This window comes from Cynoglossus semilaevis, chromosome 1 (assembly GCF_000523025.1).
Source record: "Cynoglossus semilaevis isolate Cse_v1.0 chromosome 1, Cse_v1.0, whole genome shotgun sequence".
Lineage (NCBI taxonomy): Eukaryota > Metazoa > Chordata > Actinopteri > Pleuronectiformes > Cynoglossidae > Cynoglossus > Cynoglossus semilaevis.
Window position 1 is genome coordinate 20,039,137 of NC_024307.1, and position 14,408 is coordinate 20,053,544.

General features: G+C 42.2%; 1 protein-coding gene across 2 annotated transcripts in view; it reads left to right on the forward strand.

Moving 5' to 3' along the window:
* The first annotated feature begins 1,129 nt into the window (after nt 1–1,129).
* The window catches only part of ppp2r5b (protein phosphatase 2, regulatory subunit B', beta), a 31,123-nt gene continuing 17,844 nt past the window's right edge, over nt 1,130–14,408 (forward strand). Inside the window, exons 1-2 of one of the 2 annotated variants that reach the window (XM_025059988.1) lie at nt 1,130–1,273; nt 1,406–2,870. In XM_025059988.1, coding sequence (XP_024915756.1) covers nt 2,678–2,870 — 193 coding nt within the window. In that variant the 5' untranslated portion in view covers nt 1,130–1,273; nt 1,406–2,677. Of the gene's footprint in view, nt 2,871–14,408 lie in introns of both variants that reach the window. The other variant, XM_008317554.3, reaches the window with a different exon arrangement.

Here is a 14,408-nt window from a genome sequence, read left to right on the forward strand (position 1 = left end):
GAAGTGAGTTTCCTACAAGGGTTAGGGGAACAATGGATGGAAGCTGGTTTCCAAAAACACCTACATCACCGACGCTTGCGCAAAGGAGGAAAATGTGGGGCAACAGGAACACAAACACCGCTGCAGCTGCAGCTGATGTTTCCTGATAAAATAGCATCCACATGTTCAACAGTCGAGGTGATGACACACACACAGGCACACTCACGATAAAGACACGTCGATGTGTTAAATGAACGCCAATTATAGAAACTGGACACATAAATAAGAGCCACTAAATAAATAAATAAATAAAACATCCTATAGCGTCATCCGCAGTGAGAAGTCTCATTCTTCTTCTTCTCCTCTCTCTCTCTCTCTCTCTCTCTCTCTCTCTCCTTGCGCCACCTCAGACTGAAATGGTGCAAGTTAGAGACAGAGAAAAGAACAGCTATTCCGGTCGCATCCCTTCAAAATAAAACAACAACAAATGAACAGAATCAGTCAAACAAACAAACAAACAAACAAAAAACTACTTCTGACAGAATATTAAGAAAACGGAATACTTAAATCTGTGGAGCTCTACACTCCCAACCTCAGCAAAACATCCATGCAACATGTTCTGCCTCATATTAATTTAGCCACTCCAAATTGGAAAATGTTAAAACATAATTTACACCAGAAAAAGAAATATTCTTCTCCATATTAGTACTAAGTCCTAAAGCGTAAGAGTAGTCTGGTAGAACACTCCTGAGTGCAGTATTGGTTTGAGGTTATTGTGTTTGAGCGTTCTCTCTATAGATGCATTTCTGCTTCATCATTTTTTAAAATTTTATCTGTTGATATTTTTAGATTTATTTATTGCCAGGCCTCAAATGTTTATGCCTGTAATATTTTTTTACTTCTGCTGCTGAAAAATTATATTTTTGCTTAATGTGGTAATTACTTGTGTTATTTTTTTAATTAAAAAAAATGTAAAAATGTATTAATTAATGTGAGATACCACAAGAAGATATGGTTGTTGCTGTTCTTGCCGTACAGCCAAAAGGCCTTTCAAGTGAAGTGAAAGTTATTATTATTTATTTGTCGTTGTGACACAGCACATCACTTCACACGACCAAATGTGGGAGCAGCGTGATGAAGTTCACAGGTTCTCCCTGTGACTCAGTCACTTTTCCCTGGGTTTTCTTTCCAACGCAGGTGGAGGATTAGACCAATTAGACGATTACTTACAGGTGTGACATTTAGTCTGGAACGTTGTCGTCCTGCTGTGGTCTACTCATGCTAGCTGTTTCAGGTGGGATTATTAGAAATTATTTTAGGGAATTACTGAAGCGTACACTTGAGGGAAAACACACGTTGAATAACGGATACTTCTTCGAACTTTTTTTTTTTTTTTTGTCGCCACCATTTTTTAAAATTTTTATAGCCCAGGAAACCCGATTTCCGGTTTGCCTCCGAAGTACTGCATGCATCTTGACGCAGCGTACCGCCGCGCCGTTGGTCGACGGGATAACCAGAGGAAGGCAGAGGGACCGGAGTCGAACGTCTGACAGACTCAGACGAGCTGCTATTGTGTAACGCGGGCCTTTGCTTTTTTTGTTATCAGTCGAGGCTGCAACTGCAGCGAGGAGGAAATAGAAGAGGAGGAGAAGAAGGAGGAGGAGCAGGTGGAGGAGCGGCTGCTGCTGTTCTCCTCATTGTTCTTGTTTGGAGCTCCCACCGGGAGTGGAGGTACTGACGGAGCGGAGCGGAGCTCGCATCGGCCGCTGGCGGAGGAACCTGCACATGTAGTAACTGTGTGTTTTTCACCGCTGTGAGACGGCTGGGGGACGGACAGAAGGAGTGTGGAGACCAGCACCTGGAAATCCAAGCTAGAATAATTCATTCACATACAACAGTAATAGGTGGTATGAAGGTGCGGCTGATTTAGTGGAATCCATTTCAGAGGAAGGGAAGGACAAGGGTGATGCAGCAGGAGAGGTGGAGGAGGAGGAGGCCCAGACTGATGATTTTATGATTCCAGCATCCATCACAGACCTGGAGCATCATCGGCGAGGAGAAGACAAACTGCACACTGACCTGGAATCTGTTCGTGGTTTGGCTATTTACCGATGTGTGTGAGGAGCAGGAGGTGAATCTGTGTTTTGACAACATTGATTTTAATTCCACACACACCATCACATATTCAGATTTAGGCCGATGTTGTGAGTGTGTGTGACGCCAGCAGAGCAGAGCAGCAGCAGCAGCACAGAAGCGCGCATGTGTATGGAGACGCGCCTGCATGTCTGAGCATCATCTGGTTTCCTCACAGCCTTCTTCCTCCACGGGGATGATACACGCGCGATTGTTCCACATCCGCAGGTGAACCAAGAGAAGAATCAGACATGATGCTGACGCTGCTGCTGCCATTTCCTGTCCGCCTCTGATAGAGAGACCAAGGCGCGGAGCGGAGCACGGCACTGGACAGCAAAAAAATCTCTCCCCTCACCTCTCCTTCGCACCTCCTTTTCCCCCATCATCTCTCGCCTCCCCCCCTTCCCTAACCGATCCTCCTCACCATTGCTAGTGATCCGGAGAGCTACCCACTCCTCCATCCTTCCTTACCCTCTCTTCACCCTCCTTAACGCCTCTTAACGCACTTACACGCGCAAGGCCCTCTTACGCACAAGCACGCACGGACGCCGTGTACACAGCCATCATGGAGACGACCAAGCTGCCTCCGTCCAGTCCGTCTTCACCCACCACCAGCTTCTCGGTGCCGTCTGCGGAGAAGGTGGATGGCTTTCCTCGGAGGTCCATGCGCAGGGCCCGGCAGAGGAGGTCCCACAGCTCGTCCCAGTTCCGGTACCAGAGCTCCCAGGTGGAGCTTACACCACTGCCCCTGCTCAAAGGTGAGGCTCTTTCATTCAAACACCGTTGTGTAACCTGCTGTGGGGAAGTCCTAGTGGTGTATGGTGTTTTCAGCTGTCACACTAATGCAGTGGAAATAACAACTGAACAAAACCATGACTAGTCCTTGTTGAGGTCCCCCCCAAAAAGTGCTCTGCTGGTTTCGTAAGTAGCACACTTTGAAGTCTACTGAAAATGGTGCTACTTCTCACATGGTTTCATAGATAGGTTAACAATGTCCGGGTCTTGGATGATAGTTAAATGCCTTTTTCATATAGTGTATCTAGGTTGCATCAGTGTAAAGACGATTGTTCCCCAACATTCTGGTTCTCATGATGACCTGGGTGAACTGATGGCACTGGGAATGGAGCCACAGGATCAAAAGGGAAATGTGCCATAACTGATATCATTTAAAATTAGTCCAGTTATAAAAGACTGAGATAATTGACAATTGACAATATGTCTTTTTCTCCTTTGTTTCACTCTGCAACTAAAACTTGCAATGTACACAGCTCTGTCCATTTTTTATTAACAGTCGGTGGTTTTGCCTGCATGACTTAGATGGTCATATGATCTTCCGAGATCCATTATTTTGGAAAATAATCTGCCATGAAAATGTGTTTATACATTGTCTTTGTTCCTGAGGTCTGTTTCTGTTTTGATGTCCTGATTTTTTATTTTATTTTTTCCACTTAGCAACTGAAAGAACTCAAGCTGTCTCCTTGTGGGCTGCTTTTAGATCCACACATCCTTAGATATCATAGTTTCAAGGGACAGGTCCAGGAGTTAAGTTTTGGGGTACAATAATATTGTTTTACGTAAGTAAAATTCTGTAATTTATTAAAATATGTCCATTAAGGACTAATGACCACATAATATTTGGCTGATGGTCACTCTGAGCCCGTGCTGTAGCTCAGTACACCCTCTGCAATGTAAGGTGACAAATGAAAACAAAAAAGCTCATTTCAAATGTAATGTATGGGCTACAGTTTTACTGAGTGTTTGATTTGGTTGACTGAAACAGAAAATCCTTTAGATAAAGTATTTATTTAGAGAGTTTATCACTTTCAAAATCACTTCCTTCCAAGGCTTGGCCTGACGAGGATAATCCTGCTAACACCCGTCCATCGAGCTTTGAGTGGCATTACTGCAACTTACTGGCTCTACTATACTCTGGGTTAAAAAGTACTCATGCTACTGGAGCTGTCTTTAACTTCCAATGTAGTACTTCTGGAAAAAACAAAAATGAATTATTTGTTTTTTATGTTTTGTTTCACTGGTAATTCAGTGTTGGATGCGTCTATGGTGTATTATATGTAAATATGCTATTGTAACACTGCATGTTTGCATTCACTGTTGTGCATGAAGGCATCATTTGAAGCAGCTTTCCCAGTAAGGACGAACTTTTCATTTGCTCTCCTCCTACTTTTCTAAATTCCACCCTCTCTGTTGTATCTTTAATGCAAGGGCACTTTGTTCTGTATGTCCTGGAATCCGCCCGTGACCCTCCTTTCTAATTCTGCTCCCCCTGTCATGTAGCCTGCAATCACTTGTCATTAACCCTCTACTTGGAGGAGACCTTCCTACTGTCAGACCTACAGGGAGCTGCGTGCGTCTAATCATATGCTCTTGTGTGTTTTCATGCTTCACTTCTTTAGCGCTGACCTTCTACTAAAAGCCAATGAGTGAAGTGTGTGTGTGTGTGTGTGCAGCACAATGATGGACAGGTTTCATTATATCTCTACAGCACCTTTGGCTCAAACGTATACGGGCGGCAGCCCTCGTAGACAGAAGTGCCTGTTGTCACATGGCTGCTGCACTGCTGCGGCACTGTTTCAGGATCCCCAGGAGGAGCTGATAGTAAGATCCTGCAGCATCCGTTTGAGAGAAAAGCCTGCTGTTGCTCAGACTGTAACATGCAGTATGTAGGCCAAGTGTAGACAGACTTGTGGGTGTATTTTAACCCTCCAGGGAGCCACGGTGTCATTGTTAATTTGAACTTTTCTCTCTTTAGCTACGAGACATCTCTTTGGTTTAAAGACCACGAGCAGAGCAACTTTTGTTTGTTACAGCTTCGGGCTTAGCTACACGTCTGATGCACGAGCAGACATGGGCTAAAACAGTGAGTTTTAACGCATTTATCTCACATCTGACATGTAATCGTTTTCTTATTTGTTTATTTGTTTCATCGTCTCTGTCGTTACCTGAAAGTACAGTAAAAAAACAATCAGGATCACATGACTCATGGATCCACTTCTACTTATCCATCATCATATTGTATCGAAATGAAGGAGAAGCCTGACTATTAAAGTAACCCATTTTATGTAACCAGGAAAGGATTGGATTACATCATAGATAGTTTGGGATAAACATTCCTGTCCACACTTGAATGCTACAGACGGTTATGAAAGTAAAAACACTCTTTTGTAGAGCAATAGAAAACCTGCAACAGTTAGTAACCTTAGTTTCCAAAATAGTCAAATGTGTCATGTGACCCATGACTTGCACGTCTTGAAGGTATTCATTTCAAATACCACACAGAATAGGACTAAGCTGTCAGTCATCAAGCACCCTTTAATTTTTTTCATTTTCTTCAGAAAATGCTTTAGGTGTCATAGATGACTTGACTCCATTTGAAGGAATTTATCTGGAAATGGCTGTTGTTTTCCTTAGTTAAGCTAATTTATTGTTTTCCAAATTTGTACAACCCTACAGTAAGGTGCTCCTCTACTCTACGTAAAGGCTTTAGATGAACAATAGAAATGTACTTTTGCATGAAATGAAATGAAAGACTATTTCACAGATTGAAACTGTCCGTAGGTGCCCACAGCGAAGCGTCTTTACAGGGGCCAGTGGGTCATATTGTGAAAGGCCTATTCTATCCCTGTGACGCTCCAGTAACTGGTGATTGAGCTGGAACAATGAGGCGACCAATACTAAAACAGCAGAGAGGGTCATGGCACCCAATTAACTCAGAGATGTGGAGTGGAGCAGTGAGGGGCTCTGCTAATAGTCTTAGCATTGTGTTGCAGTTGGACTACAGGCTTGCACAGTGTGTGTGTGTGTGTGAGAGAGAGAGTGTGTGTGTGTGTGAACATGTGCTATCCCATACTTCACATCAACTTTTTATGCAGAGATGATCAGAATCTTCAGAAGAAGAGTTAAATGTCTAAAAAAATAGATGGTTTTTTAATTTATTCTCCAGTAGTTGATTTTTTGGTGTCAACCTTAGTCTTAAGTTTACTTCACAGATTTTCTTTTGGAATTCTAGACATACTATTCTATATAATATAGGAGATAGATAGCAGTACGTTTTTCAACAGTTTTAAAGTAGCAAGTATAGGAGATAGATAGCGGTACGTTTTTCAACAGTTTTAAAGTAGCTCTTACTTGTGGGGGAGGTGTTCTTTGGGTGTAGGTTTGTCTCTCTCCACGGATCTTTTGCAACATCTATAGGCAAGGTTAGGAAGTTTGTGCTAACGGATTAACTGCTTCTAGGATGCATCATGTTTGTCCAGATTGTTATTTGAATAATTTTAAATAATGTGACTTTGTACAAGCCATTGCTCAGTAAATCCCTCAGATCTTAAGGGGTTAAAATATTTTTCAAATATCTACCTGAATAAAGCTACATCCTTTTGTATAATTTAGAAATCTATTTTTCACGTGGAAGGCATTTCACAATTGTAGCGCTTCACTTTTGCCCATATACGTATGTACATTAAACAGAAATGAGTTGTTGCTGAAGCTCCACGCCGTAGAAATGATCACCTCCTTAGTAAATTCTTCTTTGGCTGGAGAAGCTGCTAATCTTGTTGCCAAAACGTCATTGCCTCCAATTAGAGATCGGAGACTTGCATTGAACCACAAAGCATCTTGTTTTTGCCGCTCTCAGCAGTAACTTGCCTTCAAATGGAATTCTCTAATAGTCTTTGGAAAAAATGAAGCTTTAAAGTAAGTACCGCAGAGCTCTTTTCAGACTGAGCCCCAAATGAGCTGATGATTAAGTCACTCTGAGGAACTGCTGCTTGATAAACTCAGCGTTTCTCTGGGACCCGGGCAAATTAAAATATTTAATATCTGCTGTCACACAGTTATGGTGCCACCAGATGGGCACGAGAATGTCTTCAGACACAGTGAGAGCACTCTTGTTCTCTCCGCACTGTGATAGTAAAACTGAATGATAGGACACTTGAGGGTGGCGCCCGTTTGACATGCTGCTGCTGGGAGCTAATGGTTCTAGAAGCCAAAGCCTTAGTGTAAGAACTAGAGAGAGCCATCTCAGTTTCAGTTGCAATGTTAAGGCCTGGAAAATTACCCGGAGTGTTTTACTGGTTTTGGAAACAACTGCCTTGCCAAACTGGAGACTGGAGATGTTTTCTGCTGCTGTAAGATGATATTTGACATCCAGCAGTTATCGTTGAACTACAGCCCCATGTACACCAAGGAATTAGGCTGTTAGCTACTGCTGCTGGGATGTTCTCCCCCGGAGCCCCCTACTGGACACCAGTCAGGCTTCCTGGTCACAGGTCGTCTATTATTGACTATAGACTAACCAGGCAGAGGTCACATTTATGACCTGATCGATTTAAAACTTTGATTTTTGTCCTTTTACCGCTGCTTTAAATACACCAATTTGCTACAAAAGGTTTTTTGAGATTATTGATCCACCTTTGTGCATCAATATAGTCCATCAATCATCAGTCATGGAACTCGAATGATTTAATTTGACCTTGACACTGACTTATAGTCTTTGGTCTTTTTTCCTTCCCTAGTTTTCTGCAACAATAAAATACATCAGACTCTTTAAAAAAGGTTTATATATATATATAAACTATATGAAATGTACAAGTTGCATTAAGGTTGTGATTCGTTTTTGTATTGTTTTCTACATCATTTCACATGAAGAAACCCTATCTTTGTGAAGACAGAGGACCCACCATTACCACTGTTAATGTCAGTTGAACCTCAGGACAGTGATAGAAGAGGTCATCACGCAGAAACTTCATTTGTGTGGATGTACACATTACCAGAATGACACGAAATGTCTGACTCACCAGGATCACCAATGGTTATATTTGCTGGTCAAAAATATCTGATGACAATCAATAATAATAATGACACACAAGGTGGTATTATTTAGGGGCAAAAGTGATGTAGTAATATGACCCTCACCGGCCACCAGTGGGTGGTGGAGGGGGGGGGACACAGGAATCTGGTTTAAGAATTCTGCCAAATCACCATTAAAACTATTGCCGTGACAACCCCTGCTAAATATATAAGCTTCCTTCTTTATACATCATAAATCATATGACAGTAAGATCTGTATAAGGTAATATGTTTTTATCTGAAGCCGTTTGTTTTCACATTGAAGAAACACTCGTAATATAAATACAAAAGCCCATGTTAATGTTCACTTGGTGCCAAGATAATCACATGCAGTTTAAAAGGCAAACCACTTGGATCACATGCATGGAACTATGTATACATTTTAGGTATCAGCCACTAAGTGACTTTTCCACCTGTTCACAGTGGAACAGGAAGCAGCAGACCCTCACAGCTTAGGTCAAAACATCAGCATCCAGGGCTGTGGGTGCAGCTCTATTAGCCAGTCTATTACTTTTATTGTAGTCAATACATTTTTACAGAGATCATTAACAAGTCGTCAGGCTGTGTGCTAATTACTTTGATTAACTATCTGTAATCAAAGTCAGTTTTGATAAGACCTTAGAGACAAAGTTAGCATTTTAATCCAAATATTTCATTGGAGAATCTCGTGGTGCTACCTGATGGCTAACGTCACATGACGGGGGAAGGGCTTTGTTGCCAGGTGTGGCTTTCAGTTGCATGGTTTTCCAGACTTACTCTCTTCACAGACCTAACTGTGTGTTTGTGATTATGATTGAAAAAAAAAATGTTCATGAGAAAATGCAAATAATTTCAGTGATGATGGACAGATCAGATTATTCAGGCAGGGCCTGGAGACAAGGTACAAAAACACAAGACGAACAGACTCTCTCCCTGTCTTATCACAGCAGCAACTGCACAACACCCAACTGGACTGAGCAATCCTGCACTTCTGACAACAGAAAATGTTATCAGCAAACAGCACAATAGCACACATTTATCTGAAAGTCACAAGACGATCATTGGGCAGCGATTCCTGTAAACTGCGTGTCACGAGAGGCTGCTGTTTTATCAGTAGACCTGGAACTGGATCACAGCAGCAGACAAAGCCGAAAATCAGTTTTAATGGTGCAGCTTATAGGACAGCTGTGTCCATCGTCATCGCTGGTGTTGGGTTTCGTCTCATCAAAAATTGATAGAAGGTTTTTTTATTATTATCTCTCGCTCAGCAGAGCAGCATCAGGGCAAGTCTGTTTCTGAAATAAATAACATGTTCTGTCTTGTTTGTTGTGTAAAGCTGCTACAACTGCTAAAAGAAAAAAACAGAGGTGTTCAGCACATGTATATAACTCTCCAGTGGCTCCAGTTAATTCTGTCTGGACTCAAAGGCTCTGGTGTGAGCAGTCTAAACATCAGCACCAGCACATCCTGCATGGTTGGAATTTCAAAAATGGTAAAAACTTCCAAATCAGAGAGTGAAGTAATGAGATCATGGAGGTACTTCAATGAAGATGGGGAATGACACTAATGGTCTACAGAATGCAAGTGCATAATGTGTACAGCAGTTTGACCCTAGTACTGGTCTGACTAGGCTTTCATCAAACCTCACAAGATCAAATCCAGAAACCAACGATATTCACCAGCCTGTTTTTCCAGATGCATTCTAAAAATACATTTCACAAACAAGGGATTAGTAGAATGACGTGCTGTCAGACATGCAGGTTAGGGAATCTTAAGTGTGTCTAAGTGTCTCATGAATCGAATCAAATTGAATGAATAGAGTAAAAATGCACAGTTAAATTTTTATGTTTATGCTTAAACAAACTAGAAAAGGTCTGTTATAAATGATAAGGTTATAAGGTATGTTAACCATATATTTTTTTTTACCAAATATTGAAGACATATTGATGCCCACTAGATTTAAGAAAACACTCCTGACCACAGGCCTGTTTGAGCCTGTTGTTAGAGCCAATTATAACAAGACAAGCTGAAGTGATTCCACCTGCTATCGATGTCTTTCTTACCTCAAATAATTCAAGGACACAAAAACATTTCATTCAGTCTATTCTTCTGATCCTGCCTCTACACACAGTAGTTTTACAGAAATGAGCAAGTTTCAGTTCAGTTCTCATCATCGCCAACAGGTCGATTTGTACTTATATAAAGATGAAGTAGTCCTGATCACATTCTAAGAAGAGAGGAAAAAAGAGAGGAAATGCAGACCACTACTGATGGTCTGCTGTAAGTCTTCTTTACTGACCTCACTGCTAAAACCTGTCTCTAAGAAAGACCACCTCCTCAGTGTTTGTCATGTAAACGTCGTATTGTTTTCACTTGTTTACTCAGCATTTGTTGTTTGTCCACACTGTAATAATTAGTGTATGGCGAGCAGCTTTTTAAATGTGCCATAAAACAGTCACCTTCTGCACAGATTGTATGTGGGAGATTGAATGACTGTGTGTGTGTGTGTGTGTGTGTGTGTGTGTCTGGCAGCCTTTATGGACCTGGTATTAGGTTACAGGAGGCACAGAGTAGTTTTCGCTCAGTGAACGTCTCCGATCAATTAAGAGGCAGAGTGGGGGGAGAAAGTGAGGCACTGATGAGAGAAGTGCAGTGGACGAGGGAGGGAGGAGGAGGAAATGACCTAACATTAAGCCGACAGGTCAGGGACGAGCGGTGGGAGGAGAGAAGACGGACAAATTACAACAGCACACGAATAAACGCAGTAGCAGAGGACATTGCTGTGGATGGATAATAAAATAACTGACGGTGTGATAATCCCACATCCTGCTGCTGTGTCATCAAGGAAGGACTGGAGTACAGAGACACATGGAGACTTAGCTTCTACATACGTTCGAGATTATGTGGTACAGACACCACGTAAAGAAAGTAAAGTGAACTACTTGTCATTGTGACACCACTGCACACAACCAAATGTGACCTCTGTCTTTAACCCATCACCAAAGTGAACAGTGGGCAGCTTGGGCAGTTGGTTCCATAGGGTTGGGTTAGCACGCCTGCCTCGAAAGCAAAGCGTCCTGGGTTCAATTCCCAGAGGAACCACATGTAGCCTGTTAACAGCATATCTGCTGCTACCACAAGAATTTACCAAATATGAGATCAATGTAGTTCAAATTATTATTATTTCAAGAGCAGTGTGTGGGGACGGTGCCATGCTCAGAGCACCTCAGTGCTAACTTGGCAGCTGGTGGACTCTAACCTGAAACCTTCCTGACCCAAGTCTGCTTCCTTAACCACTAATCCACCACTGCCCATGATAGACATGTTGTAAAAATGTAAAAAAGTGTTGAACAAACAAAGGGAATCAGACAGTGAGTGTGCAGTGGCACATGGAGAATCAGCCCTGAGGGAAATCGCAAAAGTTAAATTTGCTTTAGATGGGAGAGATTGGAAGGACAGAGCAGGAGTGATTTTTGCAGGACAGATCATTATTTTGCTTGAGCTGCAGAGAAAACAAAAAAACAGCAACTGGCTTAGAGGAGAAAAAATATCCTGGTCTTATGAAAATGTCGCACATTATTTTTCATTTATCACATCTCCTTGCGGGGTAACAGCAGGGGAGAATATCAGCTGTGTTTAAACAAAGGGCTTTTTTGATCCTGTGAAATTTCTTCTCTGCTCAGACTGTGTTTTTTCCAGGGAAGATGAATCGAATGTAATGTAAACAATATCCAAGCTACTGTATATGGTTGAAGTTACTTTATTTAGTTATTCAGTTTATTAATCAAAGGTCAGCAATCTTTGGTTGTCTTTTATTTCTAGGCTTTCTTTTTTGTTTTGCTCATTTGGCTGTTTTTAGACACGCTTAAGTAAACTGTGTATTTTAAGCATCTTTTGGTTAAGTTAGCCATGCATCAACCCACTTTTAGCTATTTATTCATGTTTATGCTAATGCTAGTTCTCATATTCTAAAAGTTAACCAAATGTTTTGCACTGATTTTATTTCAGCTTCTTTTTTGTTCATTTTCAGTCACTTTACTTTGTTACTATTTTTATAGGACTTTATTTTAGTACCATGTGACTCTATTTTTGACTCTCTCTCCGAACTATATTCGGCTAACTTTTCCTTGTGTCTCTACATATTTTCCCTGCAGTATCAGATATTTGAGTCACATTTCGTCATGGGTTTTACAGTACCTGATTGTTATTCAAAAAGTGAGATCCACAGTGCTGCTAATCAACCGTTAAGGAGGTCTCCAGCTGGGATAAGTGCCTACCACATTGGTCTAATAGCTGTCCCCACCATGTGTTGATATTATGCACTAATAATTTTTATTATCTGTTGTTTGTAAGAGTCATTAGAGAACATTATGCTGGAGTTCTCCGTCTCTGCGGTGACTTGTATACAGATCTTTGATGGTTTGAGGAAAGACGATTTGAAAAAAGAAAATCTGGTTTAAAGACTTTGTTTTAGCCTTCAGTTGGACTGGGCCAGTGTTTGAGTCTAAGTGCTACGGTTCCCGCTGACAGTGCTGAAAGTTCCAGGTTGGATTTCACCTAGATGCCAAGTCCAGGTTGCATTGTGCCAGGAAGGACACCCGGTGTGCTGAGAACTGCTGTGGTGACCCCTGATAAAGGGACAAGCTGAAAGTCTGGAAGATGCCACTCAGTACAGACTCCCTGTCACGCTGATATTACAAGGACACTCAAATTGTCATTCAAAGTATTCAAGTAGTTGCTTTTGTACTGACCTGGATGTTGTGAGGGTGCGCACACTGCAGTAGTACTTTTCTGACCTTGTCAGGTTCTCTCTAAAGGCAGATCAGAGGTTGCGGGTAAAACGGTTTGTCAGGCAGATCAGAGGTTGCGGGTAAAACGCAGTAGCAGGAGTAGACCAAGGTGATTAGGTAAAGGAAGCCACTGACGAAGTGAGCAAGCAAACAGAAATAACAGCAGTCTTCTTGACTTTGTCCATCATCTGTTTGTATTTGTAATGTAAATAACCCCAAAGGTGAACTCTTTTCCTTTGACGAGAGCTTCAAGTGTCACAGGAACCTGTTTGTTACTTAGTGAATCTCCCTCTGACAGATACACATGCTCGGGTAGAGGAGGCAGAAAGCAGAGCATCATCACATGTCGTGGTAAATACAGACACTTTTCTCCTCATCTTGTCAGCTCTGTGGACTGCTGAGATTGCCTGTGACACACAGCTCCATTCACATGTTACACATAATGGCTGCAACATATGCTAATTTCCTGTTCCCCATAACCAACAGACGGTGACACGCGCTTCGAGGAATTAAGAATTCTTCTTATGAAAATCACTCCAATAGTGACTAATGTGATAAAGGGTCTCTCCATGTTGTGTATAGATTGAACCTTATTATGGGGATGGATTTAAGGCTCCTGGCTTAAAGCCCCAAAGGTGATATTTATACTGTTCTGGCTGCTGCGCCGCACGGTGTCTCACTCCTGATGGGTGATGCAGCTCCTTTTACTATTTATATCCGTGTTTTCTTTATTCTGCCTCCATCTCCCCTTTCCCCGTCTTCCTCTCTGCGTCACCGTATCGGTGCATGGAGCATCAGTGTGTGCTTAATGACAGAGGTGCGGAGGCGGCTCTGGATGGGAGCTAAAACAGAGGCTGTCCTCCCCTCGTTCTGTCCTTTTCTCCCTCTCTCCCTCTGTCAAACTCTCAGCCCCAAACAGAATAGCTGTTATTTAAAGCCATGAGCTGTGCTAGCTCATTAAAAAAACAGCCATAGGAGAGATTGATGGGGAGGAGAGAGGAAGGCAGCGAAGGGAGGGAGGTTCCCACTGATGGAAGGATGTGAGAGAAGCAGCGGGGGGGAGGAGGAGGAGGGANNNCTTTCCTCCCTCCTGTTTCCTCCACAGAATTTTCTTCTACCTCTCCTCTCTGTCTCTGTCCAGCAGAACTATATTTAGCGTTGTGCAGCTGGGTGTGTGTGCGCGTGTGTGTGTGTGTGTGTGTGTGTCGGTGTTTTGATGCAGGATGTGTGACATTGCTCATTTGTATTGCACTGCTCCTCTCCTCTCCTTTCTTCACCTCTGCTGAAGTTAAACTTCTGCAGTCACACCTTTTTTTTTTTAAAATATATAAACGACTCATTTGCTGAGTTCTGTGCTGATACCTGATTGGACAGTCGATGAAAAGATGGCATTAAGAAAGGATCCAATTCTTCTTCCTTCTCCCACATGACCCAGCAAGTCTTTCTGCGCTGCTTCTCCCACACTAGCTCTCACATGACCCAGCAAGTCTTTCTGCGCTCCGTTCATCTCCCTTCCCTTTTTCTCACCTCCCCTCTCACTGTATTTCTCCACAACACTCCGCAGCACACTTAATCCCTCTCTCAATTCCTTCTTTCCATGTCCCAGCATGACACATCCTTATACAATTATGCTGCATTAAAAATGGATTAGATTTCACCTTC